General features: G+C 41.1%; 1 protein-coding gene across 2 annotated transcripts; it reads right to left on the reverse strand.

Annotated features, from left to right (window-relative positions):
• Positions 1-1,704: 1,704 nt before the first annotated feature.
• p4ha3 (prolyl 4-hydroxylase, alpha polypeptide III) lies at positions 1,705-14,469 on the reverse strand. 2 transcript variants are annotated; one of them, XM_061046923.1, is made up of 13 exons: positions 14,138-14,469; positions 12,672-12,826; positions 12,328-12,551; positions 8,938-9,087; positions 8,795-8,846; positions 8,480-8,643; positions 7,350-7,526; positions 4,930-4,994; positions 4,608-4,767; positions 4,428-4,490; positions 3,901-3,969; positions 3,184-3,280; positions 1,705-2,678 (listed from the first exon to the last, which is right to left on the reverse strand). In XM_061046923.1, the coding sequence occupies exons 1-13, from the start codon at positions 14,440-14,442 to the stop codon at positions 2,608-2,610; spliced, it is 1,752 nt and encodes a 583-aa protein (XP_060902906.1). In that variant the 5' UTR covers positions 14,443-14,469; the 3' UTR covers positions 1,705-2,607. The 2 variants fall into 2 exon arrangements, with proteins under 2 accessions (XP_060902906.1, XP_060902905.1); XM_061046922.1 differs by having other exon boundaries at positions 7,350-7,529; positions 14,138-14,468.
• Between the last annotated feature and the right edge of the window lie 107 nt (positions 14,470-14,576).

The following is a 14,576-nucleotide window of genomic DNA, read 5'->3' on the forward strand; positions in this document are numbered from 1 at the left end:
TTTGTAAACTGGGGTATTCGTTTTTGTATACTGGCTGCTTTGCCATCAGCCAGATTTGCTTCCTGTAGATTTGCAGGTTTCTGGAAGGACTTACACTTACCTGTTCTCCCAGCAGCTGGAGGGTGATCAGTTGCAAACTTCTGGGATATAGCTGAAGATGAACGCTGAGTGAACTGCCATATGTGTGTGTGTGTGTGTGTGTGTGTGTGTGTGTGTGTGTGTGTGTGTGTTTGTGTGTCTGTTTATTTAATTAAGTTAATGGAGTTGCATTCCAAAAGTCAAAATCATACATTTTAAATGGCAGTATAACTCTTGATTTAACTGTATACTGCACATACTAATCATCTAACTTCTGTTCATACACCACACAGTGCTGTGTTGAGACAATCCCAAACAGGTTCAATGCCAAACTATTTAACATTAGAATTAAAAGTATGAAAGAGCATTTTACACTTAAAAAGTGAAGTAATCGTGTACTGGTGGCTGACTGGTTAGGGTGTCTGCCCCATGTACAGCCGCTGTAGTCCTTAAAGCGGGCGGCCCAGGTTCAAATCCAACCTGTGGTTCCTATCTTGCATGTGATTCCCCACTTTTTCTCTGTGCCTGATAACTAAAGTGAAACTGGAGCTTAAAAAATAAGCACCAAATCAAAATCATAGCAGAGGAAGATTTAAAAAACTCAATGCTGCCTTCTTTTTCTTCACCAGCAGAGGGAGGGACTCTCTTCCTTTACAGTTAGAGAGTGTGCAGTGATTGTCTCTCCCTGTTGATCCCGAGGTAAATACGTATATATTTTATTTGTTTTGGTACTGGAAAGTTCACTCAGTCACTCATTACTGTGTTCACATTTTACATTACATTACATACAGTATAAAATCACTGACTCTGTATTGAGCTATCGGCCAGCTCTCAAAAGGTGTCATGTTAAGAGGGTTTTTAAAGGGTTAAAAAGTCTGCCTTTTAATGTGAAGAAAAAAGGTATGTACTAACTTCACTACACGTGCCGAGGTAGACCCATGGTCGAGTATGCTTTAGGTAGTTTGGATTCTGCATGTGCATAGCAACAAGTCCCTCTGCAGCCATGTTTGTTGTGGTGATCATAGTAACAGTGAGGGCAGCTACAGGCTCAACATGAAGCCCTTTGAATCCTTTTGGTTTATTTTGTTTCTGATTTGTATGAAAAAGCACCAGAACTTTGTCAACATTACCTCTGCTGCCTCAAGTCAAACTTATACATTAACAAATCCATGTGAATCTGGTCTTTCAAACCTATTTTGCACGATATTCTTCAAATAATGTTCCAATGTAAGGAATATCTTTTTTTCCACATTTGTTGTACTTACAATGAAAAAGATAAGCGATAGCTTCAGATCATCAGGGTCTTCCCACTCATCAACCTCAATGAAAACATAATGAAAAAGTCCTGCTGTCTAGTTTCCACACAGGAATGTGTAATGTTCCTCCAGTATGTGCCTGTTCTTATATTTTCTGTGTGTCAGTGTGTGCTTGGGAAGTGTGTATGTTTGTGTACACTGTGGGGAGCAGGAGGGGAAACATATATCACTGTGGGCAACCAAAGTCAGTCTTTCCCCCCCCCAGAAGGTCACATATAGAGGCCCTTAAATGTATTGTGAGGGTGCCGTCTCACACTTTTTTCAGATGGGTAATGACTGACCTAGACACATAAATCTGAGACATCTGAGGGCTGATAAAGTTTTTGTTAGTGTGGATTCAGATAAAGTCTGGTTTCCAATCACTTTGCGTGCAAAGCGAGATTAATGACAACCCGCCTCTGAAACGCAATAAAATTCTGACAGATCTGGTTCATCTTTGTCTTGAGACAGCCAGTTAAATCAAGGAGCCTCTATCAGGCAGCAGTGATCACATTGCTCAGTCAGCTGGGAATAAACAGGCAAAATCACAATGACGGGTTCCTCTGAGTCATGAATTCGAGTCTTGAGGTCGGAGATAACCTATAACAGATGAGCTTCAACCAAACATGCTCTGTGTATCTGCTTATTCCAAAGACAGGCTTTATTTCTAGCGTACCAATTTTAGATTGCCTTGAGAAAACATTTCACTGAGATTCAGCCAGGAAGCTATGCAAACTTGTGCATCTAAACATTCAGCATAAAGTCTTGAGAGTTCTCACTGAGTTGAGCTGTGTTGATTTGTAATGACAGAGCCTTGAGTGGGCCCAGCGTAGGAAGAGGGCTGCATAAAAATGTCAGTTTTTAAGCAAGCAGGAGCAAACAGCCTTCACAGTTAACTGAAACCAGCACAGTATGCAAAGGCAAAGGGCCTCTCTCTTAGATGCAGAAACTGGCCAGTAGTAGCAAGAGAGCGTTTGGCCTCTGGGGGCTGATTGCAAACCCCCTCTCAGCCGTGTGTGATCCACGTCCGCTGCGGCTCTGTACTGCACGCTTCAGGCTCCCTGGGGCCCGGGGCTCCAATCACAGATGCAGGCTGCCCCAGATGGGCTCTCACCTCCCCTGCCCGTGTGCTAACTTTCTGGCTCTCTGCTGCTTTCCCGCCTGCAAGTGTGCCTCTCAATTGTGGAGGCAGGCTCTTGTACTCCAAGGGGCCCGGCTACGGCTCCGCCCCCTCTCACTCGTCAGGATTCAGGCTGCAGCGATGCTGGAACTCTTGGCCGTACTCGTGGATCCACTTGTTTGCAACTGGAACAAATCGCAAATGTGCAAAATGTGTTTGATTATCTTCAAGAAAGTATCTTTCAAACATTAGGATAATTGTGTTTGACAAGTTCTACCTTAACATTTATTTGTGATGATGAACAGGAGCGCTTTAAATGACACAGCCAAGAAATGCTTCTTCAGCTGCTTTGTGAAGATTAATATCCTCCTGCGTCCCTGACACATGATTTAGCATTCAGGGCCAACCGGCAGCAGATGTTAACCTTCCACGATGAGCGCTCAGTGTCTGAACTGCACGCTGTAGCATCTCTACATGCATAATGCAAGACAGATGTGGCCTAGCTCTTGGGCATCAGCTCCTGTGTAACGGTAGAGTTGAATAACAAACTGTGATGAAGAAAACCCTAACATGTTTAAAAGAGATCAAGAGTTCTGATATATTTTACCTTTTTTTTATTTATTTTTTTTAACATGTTTAAATACCTTTTTTAAAGCATCATCAAAGTGTTCTGATTCTTCTGACTCTTACCCCATTTATCGCCAATAAGCACGGGGCAGCCAGCGTGAAGCGTGTCTTCATCACCTTGACCGTTTCGATGGAGATTCCACCAGAAGACAGCAGCTCTCTGTAAAAAAAAAAAAAAAAAAAAAAAAAAAAGCTTTTAATAAGCAGCAAGTTTACAAAAAAACAATTATTATCCTTATGGATTACACCACAAGTTAATTGAGGGATATTTTGCTGTCTTATAATTTCAGAGAGCATTGGAAGTGCCCATTGCCTTATTGTGTTTGTTTTGACAACAGTCAAAAGGTATTCAGAAACTACATTATGAGACAAAGGAAAGCAAACATTTTGCATAACATTTATTAAGAAATATATTTTCTGTTGAGTGGGGAATTCAGCTAAACAAGAAGCTGAACATTTCTTTTGGTCATTTTTAACCTCTTATTGGATGTAGTTATGGTGTATGAAAGGTAAAACCCCCGGGATGACCTGGTAAACCTGACACTGCAGCTCATATATCCAGACTGAAGCTTAACTACACAACAGATGTATTGTGTTTAAAAAAAAAATCTCATGGCTGTTGATGTTGTGATTTCACCTTTTAGGATTTTGACAGCTGCACCAGGGAATGTGAGTGAGGTGTAGAGAGAGCTGCAAATAATGGAGCTTGGGGCAGAAACAACATGCAGACAGAGGAAGCTGCTTGAAGCTCATCTCAGTGCACATGTGCAGAGTGATTACCTCCACGACAGGGACGCTGAAGTTGGCGTAGATGAAGGCTGTGGAGCCACCTGCCTCCACAGAGCTGAGCTGTGGAAAAGGACATTCTTTCAGAGTTGTGTCTTTGTGTTTATACTCTCAGAGCTTCTCTGCACACTGCACTTTTTTCAAGGCTCGCAGAGGAGCCATTCCTCTTTTTATCACTATCAAATTTTACTGAATTCTCCCAGTGGATCCAAAAGCATGTTTCCACAACACAATAAAAACTTAACACTGAACGTAACAGATTAGTTATAATGGATAGCATAATAAAAAGACAAATCGTTGGTCACATTAATGACAAAAACATAGTTTTGTTAAAGGTTGTTGAAGGACATAACATCCATAAAAGTTGAATTTAGACTGTGAGGTCATTTCTAATCCTGTTTCTCGGGAAAGTGGTTCCAAGGTCTTGCAGCACTCATGGAAAAGGAACCTGCCCAACAACCTCCCGCTGCTGTCTGGCTCATACAAGCTCATAAGACGGTGTGAACAAAAAATTCACTCACGTATACCATGAAGGTTGCCAGTCGATTCCCAGTTTTCAGCTTGTATACGGGACTCGAAGGGGACTGGTAAGGATGAAGTTGATCACAATAAATATTAGCACAAACAACATGAAAATATCTACAGCGATATAATCACATGTTGGATGACGTAAAGAGTGTAATAATCGCCAATCAACTTACTGTAGCGTGATCAAAGTGAGGCTCATAATGGCCGCCAATCCCATAATTCACCACTTGGAGGTATTCGCCGTATGGAGGCTTCACATTTAGACCTGTGAGCACGGAGATCCTCTGGTCCAGCTTCCCAACAGTGGATTGTGCGGTGCCTTTCAGCCATGCACTACAGAGAAAACGCATAGATAATCAACAAATAAAGATTCTCATTTGCATACTGATCAATATGTTACAGTACACATGGTGCCTTGCAAAAAAAGGACGAGCATGGCCCAAAACTTTGATTGAATGAAATGTCTGAAGATATACGAAGTGTTGTCATCTATACCTCTTGCTGATGCGGTACTCTGCTGTCGCTTGTTTCTCTCCAGATGCCACAACAGATCGCCTTAACTTGAAAGCAAAGACAGAATTTAAACTTTGTGATTGTAGCAGAAGGCAAGCTTTGATTTCAAGCTGCAAAGCCCTTAAGAAATGTGAGTTATCTCATTTTCCTACGCTCCAATTATATGTCCAAAATGAAAACTGAGAGCTGATAAGAGAAAATCCAAAATGTGGATTCAAACGATCAAATGATGGATTCCAATAGTTCTTCTAATCCTTGGGAGGGGTGAAAGAGTATCATTCTTGAACACAAAAAAACAGGGAAATGAGAGTTTCTATAGTAGATACCTTAAAGGTGTCAAGTTTCATGTTATCTTTACCCTCAGCTCACATTCTGTATCTGGAAGGGAGTCAAATAATCCAGATGCTTTGGACCAAGTCTGACCTCTTCGAGTTAAGCCTCTGTGATTTATTTGCACTGCAGAAATGTCACACTGCGCTCTGCTTATGTCAAACATGCTGTCTGATTTGCACAATGGGTACATAAGATGGTACAATGGAGAAAACTAGGAATACAATATTTGGGAAGCATTTTGTACATCAAACTCCGGACGCCTGACTCCTAACGTTGACTCAAAAAATGCTTTATAACTTTTAAAAAGGGCCAATATCTGGTTAGTGAAAGCTACAGGCCTGATGCGTGGCACCTTCAAATGAAGCTCTGACATCAAGCATGAACAACATAAAAAACTAAGCTCATGTTTATAGAATTATCATCCCTGCTCTAAACTAATACCATACCTCAGGCCTGGTTTTAATAAGGCCGCAAGCTGACATGATGTTGAAATAAGTACAGGGCTTTCCATCTGAGCAGAGGATGGAAAACACACTGAACAATGCCAAAACCTCACAGAAACTATAGGGCACATATCAAGACGACCCACCAAATGTTCCCTAAAGTCAATGAGTCTGCGAAGTTAAGCGGCTGTGGGGACGGGAGGCAGCAAGTTTCCATCAAATGAGCAGAAATGGGAGAGATTCTTTCAGATGAATACTGAGGCCTGATGACAGTGGACCGAGTATTAACCAGTGGAGCCCAGCAGGGGGATTTGGATAGTTTAGCGCTCAGCCAAGTTTTCCTAGTAATGTATCCCTCATGCCTTTAAGCCTTGCTAAATGTTTTGGAAGCAGACCAACTCTTCTTCCATAGGTTCTTTCCAGAAGGAAAAAGTACACGTTTTGGCTCAGACCCCTGCAGCCCTACAGCAGAGCAGATTGTCAAGCGACATGTGTATTGGTATTGGCCTCACTTTTTAAAGGCTTAATATGCCACATTTTGACTATTAAATATATTCTTTGTGTTAACAACGAGGGTGACATGGCTTCTTTTAGCTTGTTTATGTGTTACTCAAACATGTTTCATCACACATGTTTTTCTTTCATATGAGCCCCTCCCTCGTTAACCATTAGCCCCGTCACCACGTGGAGGAAGACACAGCCCCACCTGCTCAGGGAAACTGGTTATAGGTAAAACCTTTGACATTTTGATAGCTTAAGCTAATGGTAAATTCTCTGTGAGCACTGAAATGTTGTTATCTGCTAATGTCGCATGATAACTTACCACTCTGCTAGTGGCTGCTATAGAATTGCTATATTGGCAACTTGATTCAGAGAATAAACTGTGTTGTACTCACTGAAAATGTAACTTTGGAAAGAAAATGTTCAATACTTGTGCCAGTAAAGATGAAGCTCAATCACAATATTTAAACCACAGTCTTCACCACCTCCGGGTAGCCAAACTGTCACCACTGAAGCTAAGACTTAAAAGATGGTGACAGAGATGAAGACGTGGAGTTGCACTACAGATGAAATGCTGAGAGCATAGACTGTAACGACCTCATTACACTTTTCACATCAGGTTAACCGATTGCTTACGCCTGGCCAGATGTCCAGGAAGCCTGAGGAAAATAAAGGCGTGCTGGGAAACATCCTGACACAACAGTCGTACAAACACAGCCAACATCAATAGAGGGTATAGTTTCCGAGGAGAAACCACACCACATCCTTGACAAACATGAAGAAATTATTAACAAGATCTCTGGGGCTTGTTGATTGAGGTCTGATTCTTACATTTTAGAGCAAGATTCAAGGTTATCACATGGCAACAGCAAGACGTTCTATGATTTTCTCAGTGCACTTGAACACACTCTCTTTAAGCTTTCATTTTTACAAGTCCCACATGGAGCTCTCATATTTGTTGCGAAAACTCCACCAAAAATTAGATTACCAAACCTTTTGAAGACCTCATGGGATCAACTCAATATCTCGGTGTTAATTGTTAAAAGATGACTTGTTTTGTTCAGCCCTAAAAACTTGGGACCAGATGTTGTGATGAGGAAAAACAAACAAACTGCTGGCACGTACTCCTTGCTGGGCGAGCCCCTTGATGTCCTCAGCCTCCGTGTGGGTGATGAAGTCGTGGTACAGGACCACGTACGGCTGCAGGCTCAGCACTTCCCGTCGCACTGGCTGCAGCAGCAGCCCCGGATTACCGTTCGAGAAGAAGTCACAGAAGAGCTCCGGGTTTTTGAAGTGCATCGGCTGCTGGGAGAAAAAAAGACAGCTGAAATTCATCAACAAGATCAAAACAAGATTTGTTTTTCTTTTTCATCCACCAACAATTAGACTCAGCATTGTTCTCTTCCCACATACAGCAACCTTAAAATCAAACATGACTTTAGAATAATCATAGTCTTTTTTTATAGTCATGGGAATCACCAATTACAGACTTAAATAGTTATAAACACTGGGATCAAAGTTTAAACTTGTGTTTTTTGTTCAATTGGAAGCTACTTAATTGGAGCTTTGGACATGACAATGAAAACAGATGTCTTCCTGTTTGTTTATTTAGCCATGCGAGCTGTGTGGCTCAAAGAATGGCCATGTTAAGCTGTTCACACAGCAATATGTTTTATTTCACATATAACTAAGGTACCCAAAGAGTTAAGCTTACTTATTTTGATGTTCCTTCCTGTGAGGCCAGATGTTACTCATTCAATATCGACTTGTCTTGATATTTATCTGATCGGTATAAAAAAGTGAATCCTCAGGAGTCTGACTTACTTTTCATCATATCTCATCAGATCAGACTTTTATTTGGTATGGGATTATGGCATAAAGTAGCGCACTCACTGAAAACGTATTTTAGAAGGGACATTTCCAATACCTGTGCCAGTAAAAGTAAGATCAATCCCAACATTTAAACACACTTAACATTGTAACAGCTTCACATCAGTCTCACTGGGGCCATTTAACTACGGCCTATCCTGTATAAATGACCAACTATTTTGGCTAACATTATCAACCGTGCAAAGACAGATGAAAAGCAATTTAATTTTTTTTTTTTTAAATTTATGATGTAATAGAGGCACTTCTGGAAGAGTTGAATTCATTGGCACATTTTGGTTGTTATTATACAGCCATGAATATGCTGGCCGTTGTATTAACTTGTCCCAGATTCTTTCAAGTATGATATGATCCATTGTTTTGAATACCTGATGTCTTTGGGTCTGGCAGAGTCTCTCATAATTGTCCCTGGTCCTTAAATAATTGGAGGAGGGTCTCCTCAGCCCGTCGCCCCTCAGTGACCTTGGTGGACTCACAACCAGCAGCTTCTCATATTTCTCAACGTTCTGCAAAACTCTCCCATTCATTGGATCTGCCGGGGAGAAAAAGTAAAATTAGTGTAGTCCTACATTAAAGGGGCATGTCTCTTCATAACAGAAAGGCAAGTGGTGTTAGTCCGTTTTGCAGGGACAGTTCATGCATCACAAACAGGATCATGGAAAAGGGAAAATGAAAATAGTTACCATGATGGAGAAGCTCCTGAGACAGACTAAGAGCATAGGACACATTTCCTGTCTGAAAAAACAAGGAGTCATGTAAGAGAATGTAACCCATCAATTTTCTTATACATGAGCATTTATAAATAAATGAGTTTCTTTGTACCGACTTTAAAGTGAGAGAAGGCCAGGTGATCCAGAGCATCCTCTAGAGTTCCTGCATTTTCAGGACTCCACTCGCCTTCTGTTCCCCTGAAGAGACGCACCGACTCCTCCAACCACGGCACCGAGTGGTAGTAGTCCTCCTGCTCATAAGCCACCTGTGTAAAAACGTCACTATTTTAAACCATACCTGGAAGGCAGTCCAAGTAGAATTTGTCTATAATTGTGAATCAAAAACTGCTAAATTTGGGCACACTTTGATGTTTAAAAGTCTGGTATTGTCTGGGTTTCTATTTGCTGTATTTCACATTACATTTCTGCATTTCTCCTAGCTGCCATCAATGAAAGAAATTATAGTGATTTCATTTAAAAGAGGGTTAAGTAGCCAAAATGGCCCAGCCCGAAGGCAGCCTGAATCCAGCATGCTAGCCAGGGTAAAACATAATGCCAGCGGAGTGACGTTATGCAGCAGACTGAAGAAACGTGTCTGATTCTGGTTGCTGCTTCCAGCTCCAAGCTTACCTGACTGACAGCTGCTAATTAGAAGTATTTCTAAGCCAAAATCAGCCACGAAGAGAAATTATGAAGCACTACATGGACAACAAGACTGCTATCCTAGGACGAATTCAAGCTTTTCTCATTGGTTTGTGTGTGGCTGTCTATGTTTTGTTTGTTATTCTTTCTCAGTTCTTATATCCTCAGCTGCACCCAGTTCTCTCCGGTACAAGAGATGTCGATCTTAATAAGATCACCAGATTCAATAACAAAAACAAGTCATAACGAGAACAGCTGGATGTGATGGGACGATCATGATTAATTATGGAGTTTGTTCAGCCTTGATTTTGCTGCCCTTTAGACTCTGATTACTTCATCTTTTCCAGGTTACTTTCAGCCCAAAATGGCATTGAAGCATTCTTTTTTTGTCTGCCCGACAGTCCAATACCCCCTTTTTTTTTTTTTTTTCACTATTACAAAATCCAAAATTCACTTAAATAAAACAGGAAATTCTTAAACCTTAAAAAACTGGAGCAGCATTCAATTTGGCTTGCCAACTTAAAGCTCCTGTGAGGAAACTGTGAGGATTTGTGTCGTTTTGGCGCCCCCAGTGGACACAGGAGTTGGTATCGTTTACTGACAAAAAAAAGCTCATCCTGCTTTCTTTTAAAAGTCAAATATCTCTGCGTGGAAAATGTAACAAAAAGGCTGTTCCAGCAGCATGCTGTAACTCGTTTGACACCGACCCAGTTACAGCATTTACAGGAATGATCAATCCAAACATAGAAATACTCTCTCCCTGATGATCTCTTTAGCTTTTTTAGGTCATACAGAGTCAATTACTTGTAATTTGTGAATAGCTGCTTAAAAACGCCTCAAGAGGGGCTTTAAAAAAATTCAGTCTTTAGTCAGAGTTTTGCAAAAACCATCAAAATATTCAAATGACTCTACAGCTCTTTTATTTTATAGGATCTTTTCCTCATTAGAAATGCAAGAATAAACTAGTCGGTCAACACACTAATCATTCCAGCTCTAGTATTATCTATATTTTGATTGTGAACTTATTAAGCTACTTTCTATGTCTGTCAGGTTTCACACATTCTGTCTGCAGCAGGACAGTTTCAGAGATTTCACCTGTCTGACTTCTTCAGCATGTACACTGTGGATAGAGCTACATCTCTCAACACCCTGAGCATTATTTGTACACTAATAAAGTCATGAACACAGGCTGCAGTCTCACTGTGAACCCCGTCTCAAACCTCTTTTGTGGCTTACTTGACTTGATGAAGTAGGTGCACACAAACAGGAATACCAGTGTATCATAAAACCCCCAAAACACACAAGCACACACAAACTTACCACTCAACTGAACTGAACAGTAACCTATCTACCCCCCCCCCCCCCTTCTCCCCATGGATTTACACTCAGTTCACAACTTTACACCCCATAATTTGGGAACTTTAAAGAACCAATAAATTCTTTAAAAATAGTTAATAACCGGCATGTTTCAGTTCTTTTTGGGAGAAGCATCATCTGGTTTCTGGTTTCAAACAGCTTGAAAAATCCTCAGAATATACAAACCTGAGGAGCAGCTAACAGCCCTATAAAGGCACGTGCAGGCAGGACAACACCCTGAAACTACAGTAAGCATCTCTGTGTTTACAGACCGCCTCAGATAAACTCAGCCTCAGTACAAGTGAAGGCAAGCTGGCCTCTCTGCTCCAAACTTAAGATAATGTCTTTTCCATACTAGTGAGAAAGTCTCTCCCACACAGCGCCCTGCCCTTACACATCAGCACTGTACATAAACAATGGAATTTATTGCACATGGAATCTGTTTTTTTCTTCTTGTCTTTTCTACTGTAATGTGTAAAAGCAGATTCCCAGGCACGCAGTGGGAAAAATTCCACTTTTTCCAGGATGGCTGTCTGGATTCCCACCACACAGTGACGGGCGGGTTCGAAATTCAAATATTTCACAGAAGTCAGGAATGGAAGGTTAATCCTACAGAAACATTTTCCAAATATCTCTCTATTTTATTACTGAGCATGAGGACTCTTATCTTATTTTAGAGTGAAAAATCAGCAGGAAAGATGACAGACTGGTTTCAACACGCTTTCATCACTTACGTTGTTTTAAATTTCAGGGCAGAGATGAAAAATAAGCACTGGTTTGTGTGCATTATCCTAAGCGTCATACCTTTAAAGGGCCACTTAATTTTTTTCATCTATCAGATCACTTGTTTTTCTGATTAGGATTTTAAATCTTGTTGAAGATCAGACCTGTGAGGCAAAGTTTTTCTAGTTTGTGAACCCTGACAGTCTAACAAAACAACTGTTTTATAGTTCTGGCCTCTGCTCCTGTTCCAGATGGCTCCAAGTTCTTAATAGTATCACTATACTGTAGATACATTTCCACTTTAGAACCTTCAGATGTTTTTTATTTAAATAACTGATTCAGGCTCACAGGGACTAAATCCTCCATTATACTCATTGATGGAGCAATACTCTAATAAATCAACATGAGACTCATCTTACCACCCGAAGGAAGGGGATGGACCTTTAACTTTTTATTAAGATTATTAAGTTATTTTGTTCTGCATTTTGTGCAATGTGCTCTTACAACAAACTGTACTTGCCACATAATGGGCCAAAACACTAAACTACAGACCTATATTGTATATCAAGTGTTTAAAACAATCAGCACAATCTGATTATGTTTTTTTATTAAATGTCCCTCGCGAAGGCCACTTTTCTGCAGAGTCATTTCTTTTGATACTTTAAGTACCTTTCTTGAAAATGCTCTTCTTTATAGTATACTTGTGAGTGTTGTGTGAGTCTGGAACTTTATCCACTAAAGGAAATGAATTAAAAGCGGTTAAAGAAAATGATGGACTGTGTTACCTTTCCCACCAGAAAGCAATCATCTCCGGACAGCAGCACAGACACTGCAGGAAGGTGGATGTCAATCGTCACACCATCAGTGAGTCTCTGGAAACGACCGTTGACAAGACTCGCAACCTGGAGAGCGTACACATCCTGCAGCCTCATCAGACCCTTAGCGGCCCCCTGCAGGTCCTCCAGTTGGGGCAGACCTGCCTCTTCTTCCTCGTAACTGGACCTGAGGGCTGGACAGCAGAAAGGCCAAAAGGTGAACGGAACTGGGAATGAGTTGGTGGGTGGTGACAGCTGAGGAAAGAGAGCAGGGGGGTGTTAAGTCATCATCACCAGATGTGTCTGAAACAAACCTTGTGCGTTCTCCAGGGCTTCATTGCTGTGGACAACATTCAGCCACTCTGAATGTAGCCTCTTGATCAGGGTGAAGGCGACCAGCGGGTTCGCCATCGTGGCCGCTGGGCCTTTGTAAAGATCAGTGTGTAGATCAGACACTTTAGAATAAAATCTGTGAAGAAAAGGAATAAGGACAATGGTTTGGACAACTAATTCAGGACGAGGGCTCAGACTGTTTCAGACACCAGAATCCTTACTTGCTTGTAAGCTATGGGTTACTGGGTAACCATTTAGCTGTTCAAGGAAACCTCTGATGAAAAATCTCAACATACAGCACTTTTATCTGCTCATCAAGATCTGATTCACCATGTTTCTATGTGTTCAAATGTGTAACGGGTGGATGTGATATGATGTGTTCTTAGGGACTAACACTTAGATTGACACAAATGTCACCCTCTTGTAAACTAAACGTATACAAGAAGTATTTTCCATTTCTTCTAATGCTCTCAAAAATGGTCAAAGATCAGTAAAAGTCCTGCAGACACTTTAAACCAGATCCACTGGTTTCAAAACCTTACCAACATCATAAGAACGAACGTAAACAATGACCATACAACGTCCACTGTCAACTGGTACAATTTTAAAAAACATTTAAAAATGTGGATTAAAAACAGGATTAAGTGTCATTTCTGTTTACCCCATTATCATGACTTGAACATAGGACAGCTATGCATTCAATGACTCTTTTTCCAATCCAACCCAGCAGGAGAAAGCCACCACAATAAGGCTTCTGTGTTACATTTTATAGCCCAACAAGCTCCACCATAAAAAAAAAAAAAAAAAAAAAAAAAAAAAGTGGCGGTCATTTCCTCAGAGAAGCTGTTGAATCATGCAGAGAGGTGACTAAAGAAGTCATGTTCTCAGTCAGTCGTTCAGATTCCAACAGGTTACAGGATGGAAAAACACGTATTTGTTATTGCCTTGTATGATTCATTGATAAGTGCTGTGACTGTTTGCTTCTCCAATGTGCTATTAATAAAACAAACTGGACGGTGAAGTAAAATACTTGGAGCTGGGGGGGAAAAAAAGAGTACAAAGACATTATCTCATGGCTCATTTCATTTTTGCACATTGACATCAAAATGAGGTTGATTTTAGAAGCAGGATTCTCGGCTGTGAGTCTGAGATGGTGATGTGCTTAAATCACAGTGTCCACACACTTCTTCCATTCTTATTCACAGTCTGTGGAGGAGACTCAGGGTTTGTCACTGGATGATATCACCACCACAGGCTGACATTGATGAGGGTTTGGGTGAATGTTTTCTTTAATTCTTTACAGACAGCTTTGTGGGCTTTTTGCGATCTTCAAAACTCCAAATAATTAAAAAATCTAATTTCTAACCTTGAAATGGAAATAAGTTGATCTGTTTTAAGATATCATGCATTTCAGTGTGTCATCATCATCATCATGCATGTCACTCACCGCTTGACGTCCTCCAGCCTCTCTAACTCGTGGTCAATGTAAGTTTTCAAGTAATCGATCAGCTTCCGTTCAACACTGATGGCCTGTTTAACGTTCAGCAGCGACGTGTACATTTCACCTACACACACGTGAATCACAGCTGCAGACAGGACACAGCAACAGAAGTAAACACATGTAGGATAAATCATCTCGTCTCTGTAGGGGCTGCTGCTCTCTCTCTGTGTCTGTGTGTCTCCAGAAGTGAGCTGAGGATCTGCAGGATTCTCAAACCATACCTCTGAAGTCCACACGGGGATCTCCCTCATCTGCTCTGAGATCAGCTTTCACCTCCAGCTCGCTGCAGCCTCAATTCATTCACCACATTTAGTTTCCCATTGATGTACGCACAGACGACAGGTTTAGTGCTTCATAATACACATTAACACATCACGATTTATGG

Source organism: Labrus mixtus, chromosome 9 (genome assembly GCF_963584025.1).
Source record: "Labrus mixtus chromosome 9, fLabMix1.1, whole genome shotgun sequence".
Taxonomy (NCBI): domain Eukaryota; kingdom Metazoa; phylum Chordata; class Actinopteri; order Labriformes; family Labridae; genus Labrus; species Labrus mixtus.